A 19,870-nucleotide genomic window follows, 5' to 3' on the forward strand; every position below is an offset into this window, starting at 1 on the left:
AGGAGACGCATGAAAATGGATAGGGCAGTCCAATAACCTCTCATGGGAGTCACTGTCAGGCCCCTCTGGGCAAGCGATGGTGCGAATTGTAGAACATCATAAAGGCAGGACTGAAAGGTGTACAGACCTTCCGACTCGCACCTCTTTAGAACTTTATTTCTATGGCCCACATAAATACATTCCATGGAAGGTTTCCTGGAAACCAAGATGACACCAACAACCTCTGGTAAAAAGCAGGTCTTTTATTCGCACTGCTGAATCTTTACACTTGGACCTGCAGCTCTGTCAGAAGATTGGGGTGGAAGATCTAAAGAAAGTATGCCCAAGCTGTGTGGAAGAAGACAGAGCCAAGTTTGGGGATCCATGTAACACCTAAGTGAAAAAAACAGTGGTGCAGTTGTCAAATGAATGCGCAGTGCTACAAACTGCTAGTGCCAAGACCTCAAAGTGAATCTCAGGTAACGTTTGTGAGTGGGCAGCATTGGCAGATGAAAGTGTGCCCTGAAGGTCCAGGGTCAGTCAATCTGCTACACTGAGGGCCAGCATGACCTGCTCAGGGACAGCATTTTGACTTTGTACTGCCGAGATGCTAAGGACCAGTATGGTGGGTTCCTAGTCCTCGGTACTTCTTGGGAACCAAGACGTAAATGGGTAACCACCGATATGAACCATTTGTTCAACAGGGTAGAGTGTGTGGCGAAGAGCACTTCCCTTTGAAAGGAAGCACTCGAAAGGGAAAGACAAATGTTAGGGTGTATGCCCTGCCAATTAGCAGGATGACCCAGCTATCCATCATAGTATCCCAATTGGTAGAGACATGGAATAGAACTGCTGCTGTTGATGGTGTACCTTAGATACACCCCTGCCTCAAAAAGGGGAAATACACTTGTTGGTATATTTGGATCAGATGCGACAATTGATCCAGATGAGCTCGTGCGTTTAAAAAACAGCTCACTCACCATCTAATGACATGTCCATGAGAGTTGCTTGGAAATCTCCTAAGAAGCCAGTGAAACCTATCCAATGTGGAAACGTAGGGTGGCAGCCAGGGCCATGATCAAGCCACAGTGTCTGTTGAATCCAAAATTTATTTGGAAGAGTCAAGACTATCGGTGACAGATCAATAAAGGAATTTTATATATAGTCAGGGAGACTGACAGCAGTCATTTTTGCCACCTCCCACAATGCACAATCTTACTGGACAAAAAGACACATTCCTTCACAGTGCAAAAACGTAGACTACATGAGAAAGAAAAATAAACACAAAAGAAAACTTTTGACTCAGAGGGTGCAGCCTCTTGGACTTACTGGATTCATGTACGTGGACAAGGCTTGCCCCAATAGAAACTTCGGAGAAGGATGTGAAGACAACTTTGGGTCAAAAGGCACACGTCTGTGTCATCATACAGCTGGGAAACACCAATTACATCGATGTAAATACATCGCGGTGCTGTCACACCGCGATGTTTACATCGCATGCTCGTTCACATCGCAGCCTTTTAGTGCGCATGCAACAACGGCGCGAAGGCATTAACATCGCATGCAATTACAAGGCACGCGATGTTAAAATGCCATTACAACACACGGAAAATGAAAGAAAGAAGAAAGTGGGCTTTTCATAAAAATAACATGTAGACAAGGAAACGGCCTAACATGGAGGGGTGAAACGGGATAACATATATACACTGAAACGATGGGTGGTGAATGGATGGGCAGAAGGACGACGATGATTTCATGAAAGGTGTGCAAGATTTCAGAAGAAACAGGTGCCAAGAAGTACGTGCCAATATTTCAGAAACGATGATTTCATGAAAGCAGGACGTGTGGTCTGACGGCTAGCTCTGCCGACTCTAGTGCTGTTAACCAAGGTTCGAGCCTCCTATCAAGTCGCCACACTTACAAGTTCAGCGCTATATTTACTTTTTATGTAGTTACAGTGATATTACAAGATATGTTATAATGGCGCAGATGTAAGTATTTATAAGAGACAGGTGAATATTAATTAATATTAATGAGAAGTGTCGACATGAGATGTGTCGACAAGAAATTGCTCAGCCTCGCAGATCTAAATCTGTAAGAAGCAGGTGCCAAATCATATGTGTATGGGTGTATGGATGGATGGGTGGATGAATGCATGGTGGATGGATGGATGGATGGATGCATGGGTGTATGCATGGATGGGTGTATAGATGGATGCATGTCTGTTTCCCATTTATTTTTATTAGCTCGTGAGCTTTTTTGTGAGCGTTTTTTTGGGGGGGTTTGACCATGTTGTTTACTGTGGATAGCAACAAGCACTTGTGCGTTCTCGGTTGAGCTTAAAGATGGCATAGTACACAGTATGGTGTGCGTGAAGTTAAATATGATGACTCTGGACGAGATGATGGGGACTTGAAGAGGCAACTAAAGGTCAGAAATATTGGGAAGTGGTTTAAATGTCCCTTTCATTTTGAGAAGCCTAATTTTGGGGCTCTGGTTCCTTTACACTAGGCCATCACATTCATCCTGTGTGATGAGTGTCCTCTTGCAGCACTTGCAACAGAGGGCACAAGAGCACGGAAAACTAGGAAAACAAAGGGCAGAAGGGCACGCTACAACGAGGGAGAAGGCAACGAAATACAAGGGCAATAGAGGGCACAAGAGCACGAAAAACGAGGGGAACAGATGGCAGAAGGACACGAAATACGAGGGCAACAGAGGGCACAACAGCACTAAAAACAATGAAAACAGAGCTGACCCCTCACATATCTTGTTTGACTCTGATGTAGGGCACCTACGGAGACGTACGGGTGAGCTTCGGCATTGCTATATACCCAAGCATCTTTGTGTAATTGGTAGGAAGTGCTACGTATTGGCTTATCAGAGGCTGTATAAATGGGGCCCTGAGCTATTTACGGCCTATTTAACCCTACTCCATGAAATGCACGGCTTCCATTCTACCGGACCGGAGTATCATCCACAAACACCTGAAGTTTCCTAATGCTGCAGTCTACCATGTTGTTTACTGAGCAAGAATAAGCTACTGGTGATTAAACCTGCAGATAAAGGTGGGGCAATAGTCTTACAAGACGTCCAGAACTACAAAGATGAGATTTATACACAACTTCGAGATGGGGTGAGTTATACTGTAACCAACACCGACCCCACAAGGGAGATCAGGAGACAGATTCAAGAGATTACAGGAAAGGGCCGAGACTCAGGCTTCTTGAGTCAAAAAGAATACGAGTATTTGAATGTAGCACAGCCAAGAACACCTACGATCTACACGTTACCCAAGATACATAAGGACATGACGAAACCGCCTGGACGCCCCATTGTATCGGGCTGTGGCTCCCTGTTGGAACCCCTATGTAAATACATAGACACCTTTTTGAAACCATTAGCATCTGGGACCCCAACCTATGTCAGGGACACCATGCAGATCATCAACCAAGTGGATGATATTGCCTTTGATCAAGACAAACAATTATTGGTTACACTTGACATAGTATCATTATACACGAGCATTCCCCAAGACCCGGCATTAGAAACCATGAGAAAGGCATTGGACAGAAGAACTCAACCAACTCAGGTACCAACGGATTTCATCATTGAGCTCTTGGAGGTGGCAATGAAGAAAAATTTCTTTATCTTTCAGGATGAATTCTTCTTCCAGAGTAAGGGAGTAGCAATGGGGGCAGCCTTTGCTCCTGACCTAGCTATACTATATATGGCAGGATATGAACGGGACTACATCCTTACTATGAGAAATCCATATGAAACCAACATTTGGATGTGGCGACGGTATATCGATGATGTGCTGATGCTATGGACTGGGAATGAAGTGGAACTAAACACATTCTTCACATGGCTGAATACCCAGTCTCAAGACATCCAGTTTACCATGAGCATGAGTAGGACCTCCATTGACTTTTTAGACATCAGCATCAAAGTCCAGAATGGCCACCTCCACACTAACCTTTTTCGGAAACCCACCGAAAGGAATAGCCTCCTACGATACACGAGCCATCACACAAGAAGCCTACGGGACAATCTACCGTTTGGCCAGTTTCTCCAGATAAGGAGAAATTGCTCACTCAAAGAAGACTACTTCCTGGAGTCGGACCTTCTGATCAGGAGATTAATGGAAAGAGGATACCCGAGACGACTAGTGACAAGAGCGAGAAAGAGGGCATGGTTCAGCCCGAGGGAAGATCTGCTTAAACCCAGAGAGCGTCCCGTAGATCCCGACAGGATTATCTGTGTTACGACTTTCTGCACGAAGAGTAATTTGATTAAGAAGGCAGTAAACAAACACTGGAATATGGTATCTGATGTGATCAACCATGAACGACTGCCGATGCATGCATTCAAAAAAGCTAAAAATATCAGGGATAAAGTGGTGTCCTCCTACCTAGAAACTCCGGCCCCCCCCACCCTACAAAGCATCTGGAATCTTCCCCAAGTGGTCGGACATTTCAAATGTACGAAGTGCAAAGCATGTCCACAGACAATGGAAACCAAGGTTTGGAACTATCGTAACCACACGGTTACTTTGAAATCAATGACAAACTGCAACACAAGTGACGTTATCTATGCCATTATATGTCCTTGTGATCTTGTATATATCGGACAGACAAAACAACATGTCAAAAAGCGGATTCTGCAACATTGCAGCCGGATAAGGTGCCAAACACCAGGCTCCCCCTTGGTGGAACACTTCATGTCCAAATCCCATACCCCTGAATCCTTCAAATGGCTGGTGATTGAGAAAATTACGGTCGGACCTAGAGGTGGGAATCTGAACTCACTACTAAACGTTAGGGAGTGTAAATGGATGTACACTTTGGACACTGTCGACAATGGCCTTAATGAACTTGATGCGACTTACTCGCAATTAGCTGGACTTGTACCCGACCAGTAAGGTGTGAGATCTAAAGGTGTAGGAGATCCAAGACATGAACTCTTTTAGAACTGTACAAATTTACCCAAGGGGTCTATGATTTAGCTATGCTGGTTAAAGACTAAACTCATGAAGTGTTAATACATGAACAATCCATACCAACAGAATAATGTGTGAGATTCCCCACTGAATTTTCCTCTAGCAGAAGGTTTAGTAGGGATATGGATATGAATACTAGTACCAATATATGCTTAAATGTCGCGCATTATGACAAGTAATGTGTTACTAACAATACCATCATGTGTCTCCAAATACTTGTTGTTTATGTTTGTATTGTCACCTCGTTTCATTTTACAAGTGCCATTGACTTTCACTGTACTAATGCCCAACGACGATCCCATGACGTCTGCCTCCCTCCGAGCGAGTGCGCTGTCATAATGTTCGTGGGTTCATGCCCAGCGACGATCTCATTACGTCTGCCTCCCTTCAAGCGAGTGCGCTGTCATAATGCTCGTGGGCTCATCTGATTTTTTATGTACACCGATGTGTAAAGGCTTTTTGTGAAATACTTCTTCCAAGTAATCCCACCTGATGTACAGACATTTGGCAAGGGATGCTCTGTTCCTCATAGTAATTAGTATTCCTAGCCCCGCGCATGCGCCTCACGGAGTCCTCCAGTCGAGCAGCAGTCAGCGGCGGCACCGCGAGGTGCCGGGACACGCCCCACAGACACGCCCGCTACCCAGCCGGGTCTATGTCTCGGATTACGAGCGCTTGCGAGCTGTCACTCTGAACACACTGTCAGCAGTAACACAGGTATGTCTGCTCCGCTCTGGGTTGCAAATTAGCATTTTAGAACCACCGGGTTTCTGGGCTTGAGGTTTGCCTAATCTTCGGCTAGTAGCGCTTACCGGATTGTATTATACACGCTACTTCCTGCTTTAAGTAATGGAACAAGGATATTCATATTAATCACTCACTTTTTCCACAACGGATACCGATAGGGACCGCTGTCTTTTAAGCAATAAATATTACTGTGCATGGATTACCACCATTTTAGAGATTCGGTACCTTTAATGTTGCACATACTGACGTGCGCGTGCTGTCTAGTGAGAGGGTAGTCAAGTCAGCCATCTCGGGTTTCTCAGTGACGGATGGTGGGGCTGACACCCTCTATTTTCTTATTTACGATGAGGTCGAATTCGGAGGAGTACAGATATTCTGTGTTTTTTCAGATGGTGTAAGACATCTACACCCTGGATTGAATCGCCCGGTGGATGTAGGACGCTTGCCACACCTACTGATACACTGTTCAAGTAAGTTTGGGGACCTCCCCAGGCTATGATTCGTATCCTTTGGTATATGAACAGAGAGACATGGATACTCTTTTTATCAACAGATTCTGATACCCCGTCATCTGGGACGCCTATCATTGACTTATGCTCTTTAAAGACTGGAGAACCTAGTAAGTCTTTTCCCCCCTATTTTCCTTCTTGGGCTAATTTACCCCTACCTGCCTGCAAACCCCTCCTAATACGAATTTATTTCCTCTATAGAACAACTCAACAGGCGCGAGTCTTAATTCAGAAGGGACATCACCCAAACGCCTGTACATGTAGGTACACCGTGATTGGTGCCCTGTTTTTTAAACTTTAAGTAATTCTATCTAGTGATACACATTTTTGTTTTCCTAGGTGCTCAATGTCACTGTTTTTAATTGTCCTGAGGAAGACCCCAAACTGAGGATTTACCCGCCCTTACCCTGGGGGTCGAAACGTCGACAACACCATCAACACATACACGCGCTATTGAAAATTTGCCAAACTTGGCCCCCGTGTATAGTGTGCTTCTAGGGAACAACATTGATCTGTAACAGGACTAGAAATGCTCTGTGAATAAGACAGAATTGTTTACAGGACACAATTCCTTTTCTTTGTCCCTTATTCTTTTCCAAACACACCCTACCCTACTTTAAACCTCCTTTCTTCTCTGACAATCACCGAGCACTAATTGAAGAACTGTACGTAATTTACCATGTATTGTATGAATATGAAATATAATATGTGTGAGACTACAGGTAATCATTGCAGAAAGCTGAATTAAATTCAGTCTAAATGATACTTAATTTGTGTGTGTACCTTTATATTTGAGTAATGGAATGTTTAATTGTTTTGTAATCGACCACCCTTTTTATAACTTTGTACTGACCCAGGTCGATGAGGTAAGGGTTTACCCCATTATTACCTACCACACTTACAAGTTCAGCGCTATATTTACTTTTTATGTAGTTACAGTGATATTACAAGATATGTTATAATGGCGCAGATGTAAGTATTTATAAGAGACAGGTGAATATTAATTAATATTAATGAGAAGTGTCGACATGAGATGTGTCGACAAGAAATTGCTCAGCCTCGCAGATCTAAATCTGTAAGAAGCAGGTGCCAAATCATATGTGTATGGGTGTATGGATGGATGGGTGGATGAATGCATGGTGGATGGATGGATGGATGGATGCATGGGTGTATGCATGGATGGGTGTATAGATGGATGCATGTCTGTTTCCCATTTATTTTTATTAGCTCGTGAGCTTTTTTGTGAGCGTTTTTTTGGGGGGGTTTGACCATGTTGTTTACTGTGGATAGCAACAAGCACTTGTGCGTTCTCGGTTGAGCTTAAAGATGGCATAGTACACAGTATGGTGTGCGTGAAGTTAAATATGATGACTCCGGACGAGATGATGGGGACTTGAAGAGGCAACTAAAGGTCAGAAATATTGGGAAGTGGTTTAAATGTCCCTTTCATTTTGAGAAGCCTAATTTTGGGGCTCTGGTTCCTTTACACTAGGCCATCACATTCATCCTGTGTGATGAGTGTCCTCTTGCAGCACTTGCAACAGAGGGCACAAGAGCACGGAAAACTAGGAAAACAAAGGGCAGAAGGGCACGCTACAACGAGGGAGAAGGCAACGAAATACAAGGGCAATAGAGGGCACAAGAGCACGAAAAACGAGGGGAACAGATGGCAGAAGGACACGAAATACGAGGGCAACAGAGGGCACAACAGCACTAAAAACAATGAAAACAGAGCTGACCCCTCACATATCTTGTTTGACTCTGATGTAGGGCACCTACGGAGACGTACGGGTGAGCTTCGGCATTGCTATATACCCAAGCATCTTTGTGTAATTGGTAGGAAGTGCTACGTATTGGCTTATCAGAGGCTGTATAAATGGGGCCCTGAGCTATTTACGGCCTATTTAACCCTACTCCATGAAATGCACGGCTTCCATTCTACCGGACCGGAGTATCATCCACAAACACCTGAAGTTTCCTAATGCTGCGGTCTACCATGTTGTTTACTGTGGATAGCAACAGGCACTTGTGCGTTCTCGGTTGAGCTGGCTGAGGTGATTTTTAAAAGTGTGGCCTCAAACATCGCGTTGTCATGTCGCGCGATGTTTGTACGCCGATGTGACACACGATCCAATTACAGACCCGCATTGGCGTCGCAACGACGTGCGGTGAAAAACCGGCCGGTGTGAATACCGTTGCGGTGAAATTGCCACGATGTGAAGTCGCGCGATGGCAGTGTTCCCGATGGATCGTCATACAACCCATACAGCTTGCATGTGGACTGCCTGGCTCAAAAATGGCTTCCCCAGGCAGCCAACACTGGCTTCAAGCATGCATCGTTAAACGTCAGGACAGCTTTCGTGACTGAAAAGAAGGGTTGTAAGACTTCAGTTAGGTAAAATTTTGCCTCCCAGAAAGTCAAGGTGATTTCCAGTTCCTCAGCTGCTTTTCATGCCACCAAAGTGAACAAAGGATTTCCTCTGAAGGATTTCCATGGGTTGTCAGGGATGGCTACTTCTGGAGATATGTCAGCGTCATTTTTTGTTTTGTGCAGGCAGAGGACAGTGTCTGTGTTATAAGGGGACAAGAGGTTGCAGCCTTCAAAGCAAGCTTTCTCTGTTTAACCATAGTTTCGATCAGGTATGGCAAAAGCATAAAAACCATCCAAATCAGATCCGAAATATGCCAGAGGTTTGTGACTGAAGCAAGCATTGACCTTTTTTTTGTCACTCAGATACCTTCCACCGACTTGGAAGGCTGAAGCAGGCTCCGAGGACAGAGCCAGTGTTAGCAGTGTGGCCATCCCTTGGACAGCACTGGCTTCATTAGAAAAAGCAGCAAGGCTGGAGATTGTGAGGCATGGACTAGGTTCACTTCAGGGTTCGAGTCACCAGAAACTCCAAACCCAGAGGAAAGGCCGATAATGTAACAGGGCCAACCTGAAAATATCCATAACATGCCGGAATGCTTCAACCTGTGTACATTGACCAATGGAGTCAGAAATTCCAGCTTTAGCTTTTTCATAGTCGAAATAGGATCCAACAACAAGGAAGAGTTTGTCATTATAAAATGGAGTCGATATTCCAAATGGTTCTCTAAGCCCAACCATTTTATTGAGCATCAAGCACAGAATACAGCAATAACATCTTTCAGTTAATACAATGGTGAGAGATTGGATATCAGTCCACAAAGTTAGTATGTAAGGCAATTAGGTGGCTAGGAAACGCACAATAAAATTGAAAGTTACCGCTTTTGGACGTAAATGGCCAGCCTCGGTCTAATTTTATTTGCTAAGCCGTATTAAACTTCAACAATACTACACACAGCCTGGGTGTAAACTATTGATTTCTTCCCTTCTTTTACACAAGGGAGTATCTCACCTTCCTTCAATTCACTGCAAGCAATCTTTCCTTCATCTGTAATATTGTGTTGAAAGTTTCCTCAGCATCATTTGGATCCCAGAACAACAGTCCTTTATGTTATAGGTCATTCACTTTTGCACAGATAGAATAGGTATGCATTAACCTCTTGTGCTATACATTTCTTCTTCACTATATACAGATAATTCCTCTTTTTTGCCTCTGGCACCTCAGCAGGACAGAAGGATTTTAGGACTTTAAAAGAAGAGTGGTCTATTTTTTACCAATGTCAATATTTTTCCATCAGTCAAATCCGGTATCCAAAATGTGAGGATCGGGCTTCTTTTCTGTCCAGTGACAGAACCCCTAATGGACTTGATCCTGTGGCAGTTGTCCACATATATTGGATCCTTATGTGTATCCCAGTTAGGCATCTCCATGATCCAGTTGGTGATGAAGAGTGATGAGTCCACACTCTTGATTCTCACCAGGAAACCAAGTACTTCTTGATTCAGTGACTTCTTGATTCTTTCCGTTTCTGCTTGGCAAAGTAAGGCCCACTGGAGAAGGAGTACTTTTCGCAGGATTATGTTTGGCTCATGTGGGTTAAAGAAATCAGAGTCCCCTCAAAATTCTTTGCCGTTCAGTCGCCATATCGCTTTTTAAATATTCCCTGCTATGCTTCTGCCGTAAGCCCACTAGAAGTCACAATCACGCATGTTATTCCACTGTTTATTAAGTGTGAAGCAGTCCTAATTTCCACTGCTATGTCGCTACTCTCCCGCTTGCAGCAGCACCATTCCCACAGTTACGAGCTCTCTGGTCTCCAACTGCCTCCAAATTTCATATAGACTCATTGACAGTCGGCTGGGCAAAGAAACCGTGCTTATTCTCCACTTACATAAAGCTCAGGCAATATCATCAACCTTGGTGGACAACTGGCCATGCCAAAACAGTGTGTTAGCTAGGAAGACCTCTTGGTAAACTGTTTTACATTGAGAAACTTAACTGAAGGAGAGAAAGACTGCTTTAGCATTTCCCTTTGGGCCTTGAACAATAATAACTTGGCATCCTGGTCTTTGATGAGTTACAGGCCTATCAGTTTGTTTCCATTGCAGATGTGTGGGCCCAACAAGGAAACTCTTACTACAGCTGAACCGCGAAACCTTAGAGACATTCAGCCTAATGGCTGTGGAATTTCATAGAAAAAGCACAAAGAACAGCTCCGGGCCTGTGTCAGACAGAAGCAGAAAAACTGGAGCGGATGCTAGATCACTGCCTGGCTCTTTACATGTCCTAGTGCCATCACATCCTGGGTTAGTCACAAAGGAAGCTGCAAGGTGAAATCTGGCGACTCTGGAGAGCTATTGCTGGGGTTAAAAGCTTCCTGATCAAGGCTGGTGCTTGACAAAATACATAGGGAGAAGAATCAGAGAGAAGTTCCCATCAGAAATACCAAAAATTTTCAGTTCCGCTATTACTCATTGGTTGTGTTAGAGCAAGAGCAAAGCAAGGCTACGAGGTGATGGATCATTTATTGGTGTAAATGCCTATATAAGAAAGGCAACGTCTTCCAGCGAGGAAACTATTTCACAAATCCTGACCAACCCTGCTGCCTCGGTTAGAGATGTCATACAATTACTTTAGCTCTATGTGAGTGAGTACGAGTCAAATATGACATTGCGCTACTGCACATGGAGTGCACAATGGCGACAAGGGCTACAAAAGTTATTCCCAAACTTAGATTATATGTCCTATAATTTACAAGCAGGTTTCAGAAGATAACTCTAAATTAAGTTGAAAATACGTAGTTTTTGTTCTTTAAATATGACAAGTGATAAATCAGATTAAATGTCTTAGTAATACACTTTAAGTAGAACTACTAGACAAAGAAAAAACGCACCATTTGCCTGATCATCTTTTCTCTGAGGACTTCACGATCATGTTCGAGAATGCTCATTCTTTCAGAAGCATCCATAACGAAGAAGATATCATGGATTTCATACAAAGCAGCTCGCAGCTGAAAAATTAAAAATGTACATTACATTACGATTTGATATACTTAATTTCAGCTTCAATTGGTACATAGCTTTAAGTCAGGGCCATCAGAATTACAAGGCAGGCGAGCATAAGAAACGCCACAGGGTTCACTAAATTATGCAACAAGAAAAGGCAAATGATGCCGCATAATGCGGAACATTTTTTTATTGCATTACTTCGTTATTTTGTAATTCTTTACATATGGTAATACTGGCTGAGCAAAGATTTCACCTCCTTTGTCCCAGTTTAACAACTAAATATGGAAATAAGCAACTGAAAGGAGGACCAGCTCACCTTTGCGAAGGATCTTCCACTACAACTGAACACATCACCTTGTTTTTAATAACTTTTGATCCGTTTGAGGTAGAAACACTTTTTTGTTAATCCACCATCTACTGCATAATGTGCAGATTATCTGTCGCAAATCCGACAAATCTATAATTATGAGGGGAAAAAGCAGCGGCCTCAGAATCGCTTAATCCCACTGTCGCTACTGAAAATTCATGCAATTAACTATATATTGGACGTAGCCTGGTTCACAGAAAATAGTATACTGAGAACCTTTATAAAATGGCAATAAATCTCCAACATGGGTATGCTAACTAGATCAATGCTTAAATATATTTTTCTGTTTTTTAACTCTCAACTTCCCCGCTGTACCAACCACATACATTTTGTCCCTCATCCACTATCCCAAATACCCACAGAGTATTGGGGTGAGTGGGGAAGAGAGAAGTGATTCTCCCACACAGACAAATTTCAAAAGGTAGATCAGTATGGGATCTAGGAAGAACTTCCATGCTGGAAAGCAATCTCTTCAATATCTTGCCAAGAAAACTAGATGACATTCGAATTTCCAAATTCGTAAAAAGGCCATTCCTGTAAACAGGACTATAATGCCCTCACCACTTTTAATTTGAGGGGAAAAAAGTTACTGAGATTTTGATGTAATTACTTCTATTAATACATTACATTACCCCATCACTGAAATGTCCTACTATAACAGGGAACCGTTGCAATAGAACGAGACTAACTATCTTAATGTTCCCCATTTAGACTCATTGAATGTAGACCACTCTCCAATGGATATCCTACAAATATGGTGTAGCTAAGGTCATCATAAAGCAGAAATTGGCACAACCCTTGGCAAAAGTGGTTTCCTTTTTCTCTTGAATACTGACTTTTATTCAGGAAGACATTAGCAGGGTAATAATCCCCTATACCATAGCCATAGGTCAGAAAAGAAGCCACTTCTTAGCCCACACTGTGATTTGAGACAACGTAGTCTTTTTCGAAATATGTACCGAAAATGACAACCTTATACAGGAGAAACATTTTAGTCTGAAATGTACCCGCCATGCTCACTGATTACTAGGTATTAAAAGAAGAACACTAGAACCATTCATACCTGAGCAAGAACTCTTTCTTGTAAAGAAGCATCTTGAGCAGACACAGCGCCTCTCTTCATAGGAACTTCGGACTGAAACATTTTCAAAAATTCTGCTGTGTCCTAATCAATCAGAAAACAAACAGGTGTGATTGACCAGATCAAATACAGGATACAAAAGTAATTCATCTAGAAAACAATGTACATCTACTTAGCTCTGAAATATCAAATGACACTAGGTATGAAAGATTTACATCAAATTACTTAAAAGACCATAACTGGGAATGTTGTCTGAAAGAGGTCTGGCTGGTGGATGGTGGTCAAAAGTGCAGAGTGGGAAATTATAGGACAGAAGAGGTTGATTATTGTGCAAGATAAAATACTTGCATAATGGGCAAGTTTAAAGATTGAACTCAAAATGGATGAAAGAATGAATGAAAAAATAAGTTACTTACCTGTAATGGTAGTTCAATATTGGTACCTAAGATTTATATGCTTGAATCATCTGTCATCGAGCGGAGAGTCCTATAGTAACCTTGCAATCGCAGTCCCATGTTAAACATAGCCTAGAGCTTGTAAAAATGACCTCTCATCATTTGACAAGAACCAAATTTCAGTCAAAAAGAGAAAATCAAACTGAAGACTACACCCAGAAAGTCTCTGGACTAAGTTTACCAAGGAACTGCTAATGCAACACTACTACGGGGCATCCAACTCAACAACATGGATGATTCAAGCCTGTGAATCTACGGAAGATCCGGCAGTGGAAATATAATGCTCTATCCGTGTGTTAAGTCTAATTGGCTTCATGGAATTATATAGGCAAATAGCTTGAGGCAAACAGTGTTAAAAAATATCTTGTAAAAGAAGAAATCCACTTACTAAGAAAATTTATTTTGGAAGCGGTTAATAAGAACATACAGTCGATTTCTAAGAAACCCTACCATTTTTTCTCAGGAAGCAACAGTACAGTTTAATTTTGCCAAATACTTACTATAATATTTGAACTGCTCAAAAGTGGGTCATTTGCCCGTTCAGACGGTTTGAGTCGCACAAAGTCAATGTTGTTTCATTAAGAGAAGCAGGCAAACTACTTTAAATAGCAAACTATAGGTCTAGTTAAGATACGCTGGGCATGGTCAGGACAAGAAAGCTTATTACACTTGTACTCTGCTGTCTTTAATGAATAGTTCACTACAGGTCAAATTCTCCTTAACTTCTGCAATACTATCCAGCCTTTGCACTGTAAGGACAGTAAATTTCAGATGGACCAATGATAAAAAACAAAGATTTCGTTACTTTCAAGATAAAATCAATTTTAAGAACAGGTCTAGGATATTTTATAAGATTTAACTTGTCACACAGGTGGCAAGTCACAAACTTTGGATGAAATAGCGACAGGAAAAGTTATATACACGAGAGCAATCTAAAATGTACTTACATGCACAGTTTTCTTCAGCTGCTTCAACTTATCTGTTTGCATAAGCCTCCGAGTAAGGAATCCCTTGGCCAAAGCAGTAACTTTGTTCAATTTAATCTGCATGCCTTGACTGAAAACCTTAAAACATGAAAAAAACGTCATTAAAATAACACATTTTTGGACATTTAAAACCAATACAAATTGCTGATTTATTCTCAAATGAATCAGAAGTGTCTTTATTGAGGTTTTCAATTTGGAGCATAAAACATAGACCACTGGAGCGTTATGTGAATGTATTCACATGCTGCTTTTCGGTTGCTTGCCTGTGGGTTTCACACACACACACACACACACTAAGTGCAGAAAAGAACAGCGCCCAGTCAATAGTGCTTGACACCAATAACATGAAAAACTATGGTTGTAGGGAGAAAGATTTAGAAAATCAAATCGAGGAATCCCACCACATTTTAAGGAAACTATGCACCACAACCACACAGGTATTAAATACTAAAACAATGTTAAAAATCTGAATTGTCCAGGCAATTCCACATAACTGAATGCCACAATTAACAGCCATGGCATACAATAAAGGAACATCCAGTGAAGGGGTCTCCAACCTTTTTGTAGTGAGATTTCTTATGTTCAATGGAAATCTTCCCGAGCTACTAAAATTGTTAGTGTTATAACAGTCACCACATCAGACAAGAATACATTGCTGGCCAAGCCCTTCGAGTCAATCAGCAGTGATCACCTCAATGCACCAGGCAGGGTTATCAGCAGTAAAGCAAAGTATTTAAAAAAAAAAATCTTTAGCAATTTGCAATGCTTCTACATGAGTAACACGCAACAGCCATAGCTTAATGCCCCTGGCACCTATGTAAAAAGTCTCAACCGCAGCATGATGTATCACTCAAATGTTTTGTAAAGTGCACAAGCACCCTAAAAGAGGTTTTGGCGCTGAGAAAACATATGTTTATTGTTACCCTATTCAATGGCCGAACTGGAAATTCAATCATTTTTCTCTAAACATCAGCGTATGAGTTCTGAAAATACGCACATTTTCATCATGAATGCACTTTTTAATTTTGGTGTATATATAAGTAACTTACCTGTAACTGCAGCTATCCAGTATTTGGATCTTTCATAGATTCACATGGTTGAATCATTCCCAATCGAAGTGGGAGTTCCACAGTACCATGATCAAGCAATATGATAAAATTATCATAGGCTATAATGGCTCTAGGCCATCAGTTTAATAGCCTCTTTATGTCCTTTTTAAAAAAGAACTACATTTCAACTATAACTAATAAGCTTTAGCACCCTTTAGAACATTCCTCAGAGAGGCCAAGTCCCTCAGATTTGACAGCACAAGTGGGAGTAATATCCCATTCTTAAGGGGAACCATAAGGAGGAGGGTGGGTCTCATGTGAATCTATGAAAGATACCAATGCTGGATAACTGTAGTTACAGGTAAGTAACTTATTTTCTTATCCAGCATTGGGTATCTTTCATAGATTCACATGCCTGAATCACAATAGCAAGCAGTATCATGATAAATGTGAGTACCCTTAGCGGATGGTGGGTAACATTAATATACATTTGCAGAGAATGCATTTCAAGACTGAAAACATAGAAATACACATATCTACATATATAAACATGCAAACATCTTCATTATCTACATTCAGATAGGTGAAATTGAGAGAATGGTTAAGCAGACACATACCAACGTTTGGAAACATTTCACCTTTTGAACACTTTTGGGCCACTTGGGAGCGATCAACAGGAGAAGACAGTGCTCTGTCTTCATCTTGGTGAGGACTCTCGAAATCAGTGGAAGGTGGTGGGGGCGGGGGACTTGTGCATAAATCCAAGACCAGCATATCAAAAGGGCCTTCCCCAATACGCTGAGAGAGGAATTCTACTGGTGAAGAACTGGCATTTGGTAAAGGTTTCCCCCGCAAAGAGATCCAGCGCTGTTTTCCCCCACAATGAGAATCAATCATAGAATTTGTAAAGCGCACTACTCATCCATGAGGGTCACAAGGCGCTGGGGTAGGGAATGCTGCTACTGCTCGAAAAGCCAGGTCTTGAGGAATTTTCTGAAGGTCAGCAGGTCTTGGGTCTGCTGTAGGGGGATGGGGAGGGTGTTCAGGTCTTGGCGGCGAGGTGGGAGTAGGGTCTGCCGCCAGAGGTTGCTCTTTGGAAGCGGGGGGCGGTGGCGAGGGCGGCGGAGCGGAGCTGGTGGTGTAGAAGCTGAGTCGTCTGTTGAGGTACGATGGTCCGTTGTTGTGGAGTGCCTTGTGCGTGTGGGTGAGGAGCTTGAAGGTTATCCTCTTGTTGACCGGGAGCCAGTGAAGGTCTCTCAGGTGGGGCGTGATGTGGCTGCGGCGAGGGATGTCGAGGAGCAGGCGTGCAGAGGCGTTCAGGATGCGTTGGAGTCGTCTCAGGAGTTTGGCCGAGGCTCCTGCGTAGAGGGCGTTTCCGTAGGCCAGCCAACTGCTGACGAGGGCCTGGGTGACCGTTCTTCTCGTTTCAGTGGGGATCCACTTGTAGATCCTGCGGAGCATGCAGAGGGTGTTGAAGCAGGAGGAGGAGACGGCGGTGACCTGTTTAGTCATGGAGAGGGTGGAGTTGAAGATGACCCCTAGGTTGCGTGCGTGGTCAGTGGGTGTTGGGGCGGTTCCCAGTGCGGTCGGCCACCAGGAGTCGTCCCTGGCCGAAGGGGTGGATCCGAGGATGAGGACCTCCATCTTGTCCGAGTTCAGCTTCAATCGGCTGTTCCTCATCCATTCAGCGACAGCCTTCATTCCTTCGTGAAGATTGGTTTTGGCGGTCCTTGGTGAGGGAGAGGATCAGCTGGGTGTCATCGGCGAAGGAGATGATGTTGAGGTCGGTGCAGACGGGTGACGTGGGCGAGCAGTGCCATGTAGATGTTAAGCAGAGTTGGGCTGAGGGATGAGCCCTAGGGTAACCCGCAGATGAGCTCGGTGGCTTCGGAGCGGAAGGGGGGAAGGCGGACGCTCTGTGTTTTGCCGGGAAGGAAGGAGGTGGTCCAGTCCAGGACCTTCTCTTGGATCCCGGCGTTGTGTGTGCGTGTTTGTAATACAGAGTCCCTGCCGACCGGGAACTCCATCATGGATCCCGACAAACCCCTCCTCACCGGACCACAGCGGAGTGTGGCGGAATCATCTACACAATGTCGGAGGAACCCGGACACCGGACCACAGCGAAGTGCGGCGGAAGCTCGTTTCCAGAGTCCCCCAACGCGGAAGTATCTGGACGTCCCAGAGGAGGAGAGGACGCCCCGATATCCACTACCACGGTCCTCCGGTCCCAGGCAAGTGTACTGGGCAAATCTACTAAAGAGTAAAGGGGACGGGAGGTTGAATGAAAAGGGGAGGGGGTGGGAAAAAGGGGGGGGGGCACAGTTGTAAATAGTTCCCCACACCTTTCTCCCTTACCCGGGTGACAACGCGAGCTGGTGAAGGTAGCACCCTTATAGCAAGTCCAGACAGCGACCTGACATTTGTTCCCTTCTTGTGTTTTCTCCTCTTCCCTGGGACGGCGATACCACCCCTATATCTCAGAGAAGAAACCCCGGGACAACGGACACCAGAGGCCTTTAAACAGACTATCTCCCACCGTGTGTAAGCCCTCACCCCCCTTTTCCAGGACTACTTTTGAGTTTCTTTAAGATACATGTTTCTTTGCATGACCTTGGGCCCTTGTAATAGTCTGAATAAAAGACTTGCAGGCGCGATCTGCCTCCTAAAGCGTGCCTAAGTAGCCTCCTTTTGGGAATCTCTGTACAAGACCCCGGCCCATCCATAGACAATACAACAGTGTTCGTAGTGTGTGGTGGCAGACCGTGTCGAAGGAGGCGGACAGGTCCAGGAGGACCAGGCCGCCGTTTCTCCGTTGTCCAGCAGGGACTTCATGTGTCGGCGATGTGGGCAGTCTCGGTGCTGTGTTTGCTGCGGAACCTGGACTGGGAAGGGTCCAGGATGTTTTTCTTCTTGAGGTAGCAGGTCAGATGTTCGTTGACTGTCTTCTCGATGACCTTTGCCGGGAGCAGGAGCAGGGAGATGGGCCGGAAGTTCTTGAGGTCCTTGGGGTCCTCCTTGGGTTTCTTTAGTAGGGCGTTAATCTCGGCGTGCTTCCAGCTCTCTGGGAAGGTTGCTGTCTCGAAGGAGGTGTTGATGACTTTCCGGAGATGGAGTGCGATAGCTGTGCTAGCTTTGTTGAAGATGTGGTGTGGGCATGGGTCTGACGGAGATCCGGAGTGGATGGTGTTCATGATCTTGATGGTGTCGTCGTCGTTGATGTCAGTCCAGGAGAACAGACGGTTGGTGCAGATGGTGGTCGTGGGGGCGGAGGTCTCAGTGGTTGTCGGGGCAGTCGTAGCATTGAAGCTGGTGTGGATGTCTGGGATCTTGCGGTGGAAGAAGGTGGCCAGCAAATCGCACAGGTCTAGCGAGGGTGGGACGTCGTTGGTGTTGCAGCTGGGGTTGGAGAGTTCCTTCACGATGTTGAAGAGCTCTTTGCTGTTGTGCGCATTGTTGTCTAGGCGATCTTTGAAGGAGGCCCTTTTGACGGATCTGATGAGGTGATGGTGTCTGCGGGTGGCGTTCTTGTGAACTGCGTGGCTGTCCGGTGTGCGTTCACGAAGCCAGATCTTCTCCAGCTTTCGCCAGGTTTGCTTTGAGGTCCAGAGGTCTTCAGTGAACCAGCTGGCTTTCTTGTTGGTGTGACTGTTGGAGGGTTTCTTGATCGGGCGAGGGTGTTGGTGCAGTCGTTGATCCACTGTGAGGTTGCGGGCGGCGGTGTCGGCGGGTGGGCTCTGGGCGAGGGTGGTGGTTGGCTGGTCTTCGGTGACTTTGCTCCAGCAGCGGTGAGGCATCTGTTGGGTGCGGTGGTGCGTGATGGGGTGAAGTGGATGCAGCAATGGTCGGTCCAGTGGAGTTCGGTGGTGTGGTTGAAGCAGACGTGGGAGCTTGCAGAGAAGATGGGGTCTAGCGGGTGACCGGCGGAGTGGGTGGGTGTTGTGAAGAGTTTTCTGAGTCTGAGGTTGGCTAGGTTGTCGATCAGGGTGGTGGAGTTGGTGTCGTTGTTGTTCTCAAGGTGGAAGTTCAGTTCTCCGAGGAGGATGTAGTCCGTGGAGGCGAGGGCATGTGCGGCGATGGACTCGCTGAACTGTGGTTGGGGTTCGGGGGGGTCTATAGATGAGGGTTCCCCTGAGGGTGGTGTTGGGGTCGGTGTGGATCTGGAAGTGCAGGTGTTCGCCAGTGCTGAGGATGTCGTCAGTGTTGGTCGAGACTCTGAGTGTTCCTGTGGACGATGGCGATTCCTCCTCCTGCTCTGTTGGTGCGGTCCCTGCGGGTGATCTTGTAGCCTTCCGGGACGGGTGCTGAGGCGAGATTCAGC

The 19,870-nt window shown here is 44.7% G+C and overlaps 1 protein-coding gene across 9 annotated transcripts in view; it reads right to left on the reverse strand.

The window, feature by feature from the left end:
* CCP110 (centriolar coiled-coil protein 110) overlaps positions 1–19,870 on the reverse strand; it is a 344,554-nt gene that overhangs the window by 42,227 nt on the left and 282,457 nt on the right. For all 9 annotated transcript variants that reach the window (XM_078665112.1, XM_078665109.1, XM_078665108.1 and 6 more), the window contains 3 exons: positions 14,465–14,581; positions 13,045–13,146; positions 11,500–11,616 (listed from right to left, as the gene is read on the reverse strand). In XM_078665112.1, the coding sequence (XP_078521238.1) occupies positions 11,500–11,616; positions 13,045–13,146; positions 14,465–14,581 (336 nt within the window). The remainder of the gene's footprint in view (positions 1–11,499; positions 11,617–13,044; positions 13,147–14,464; positions 14,582–19,870) is intronic.

Source organism: Lissotriton helveticus, chromosome 10 (assembly GCF_964261635.1).
Source record: "Lissotriton helveticus chromosome 10, aLisHel1.1, whole genome shotgun sequence".
NCBI lineage: Eukaryota > Metazoa > Chordata > Amphibia > Caudata > Salamandridae > Lissotriton > Lissotriton helveticus.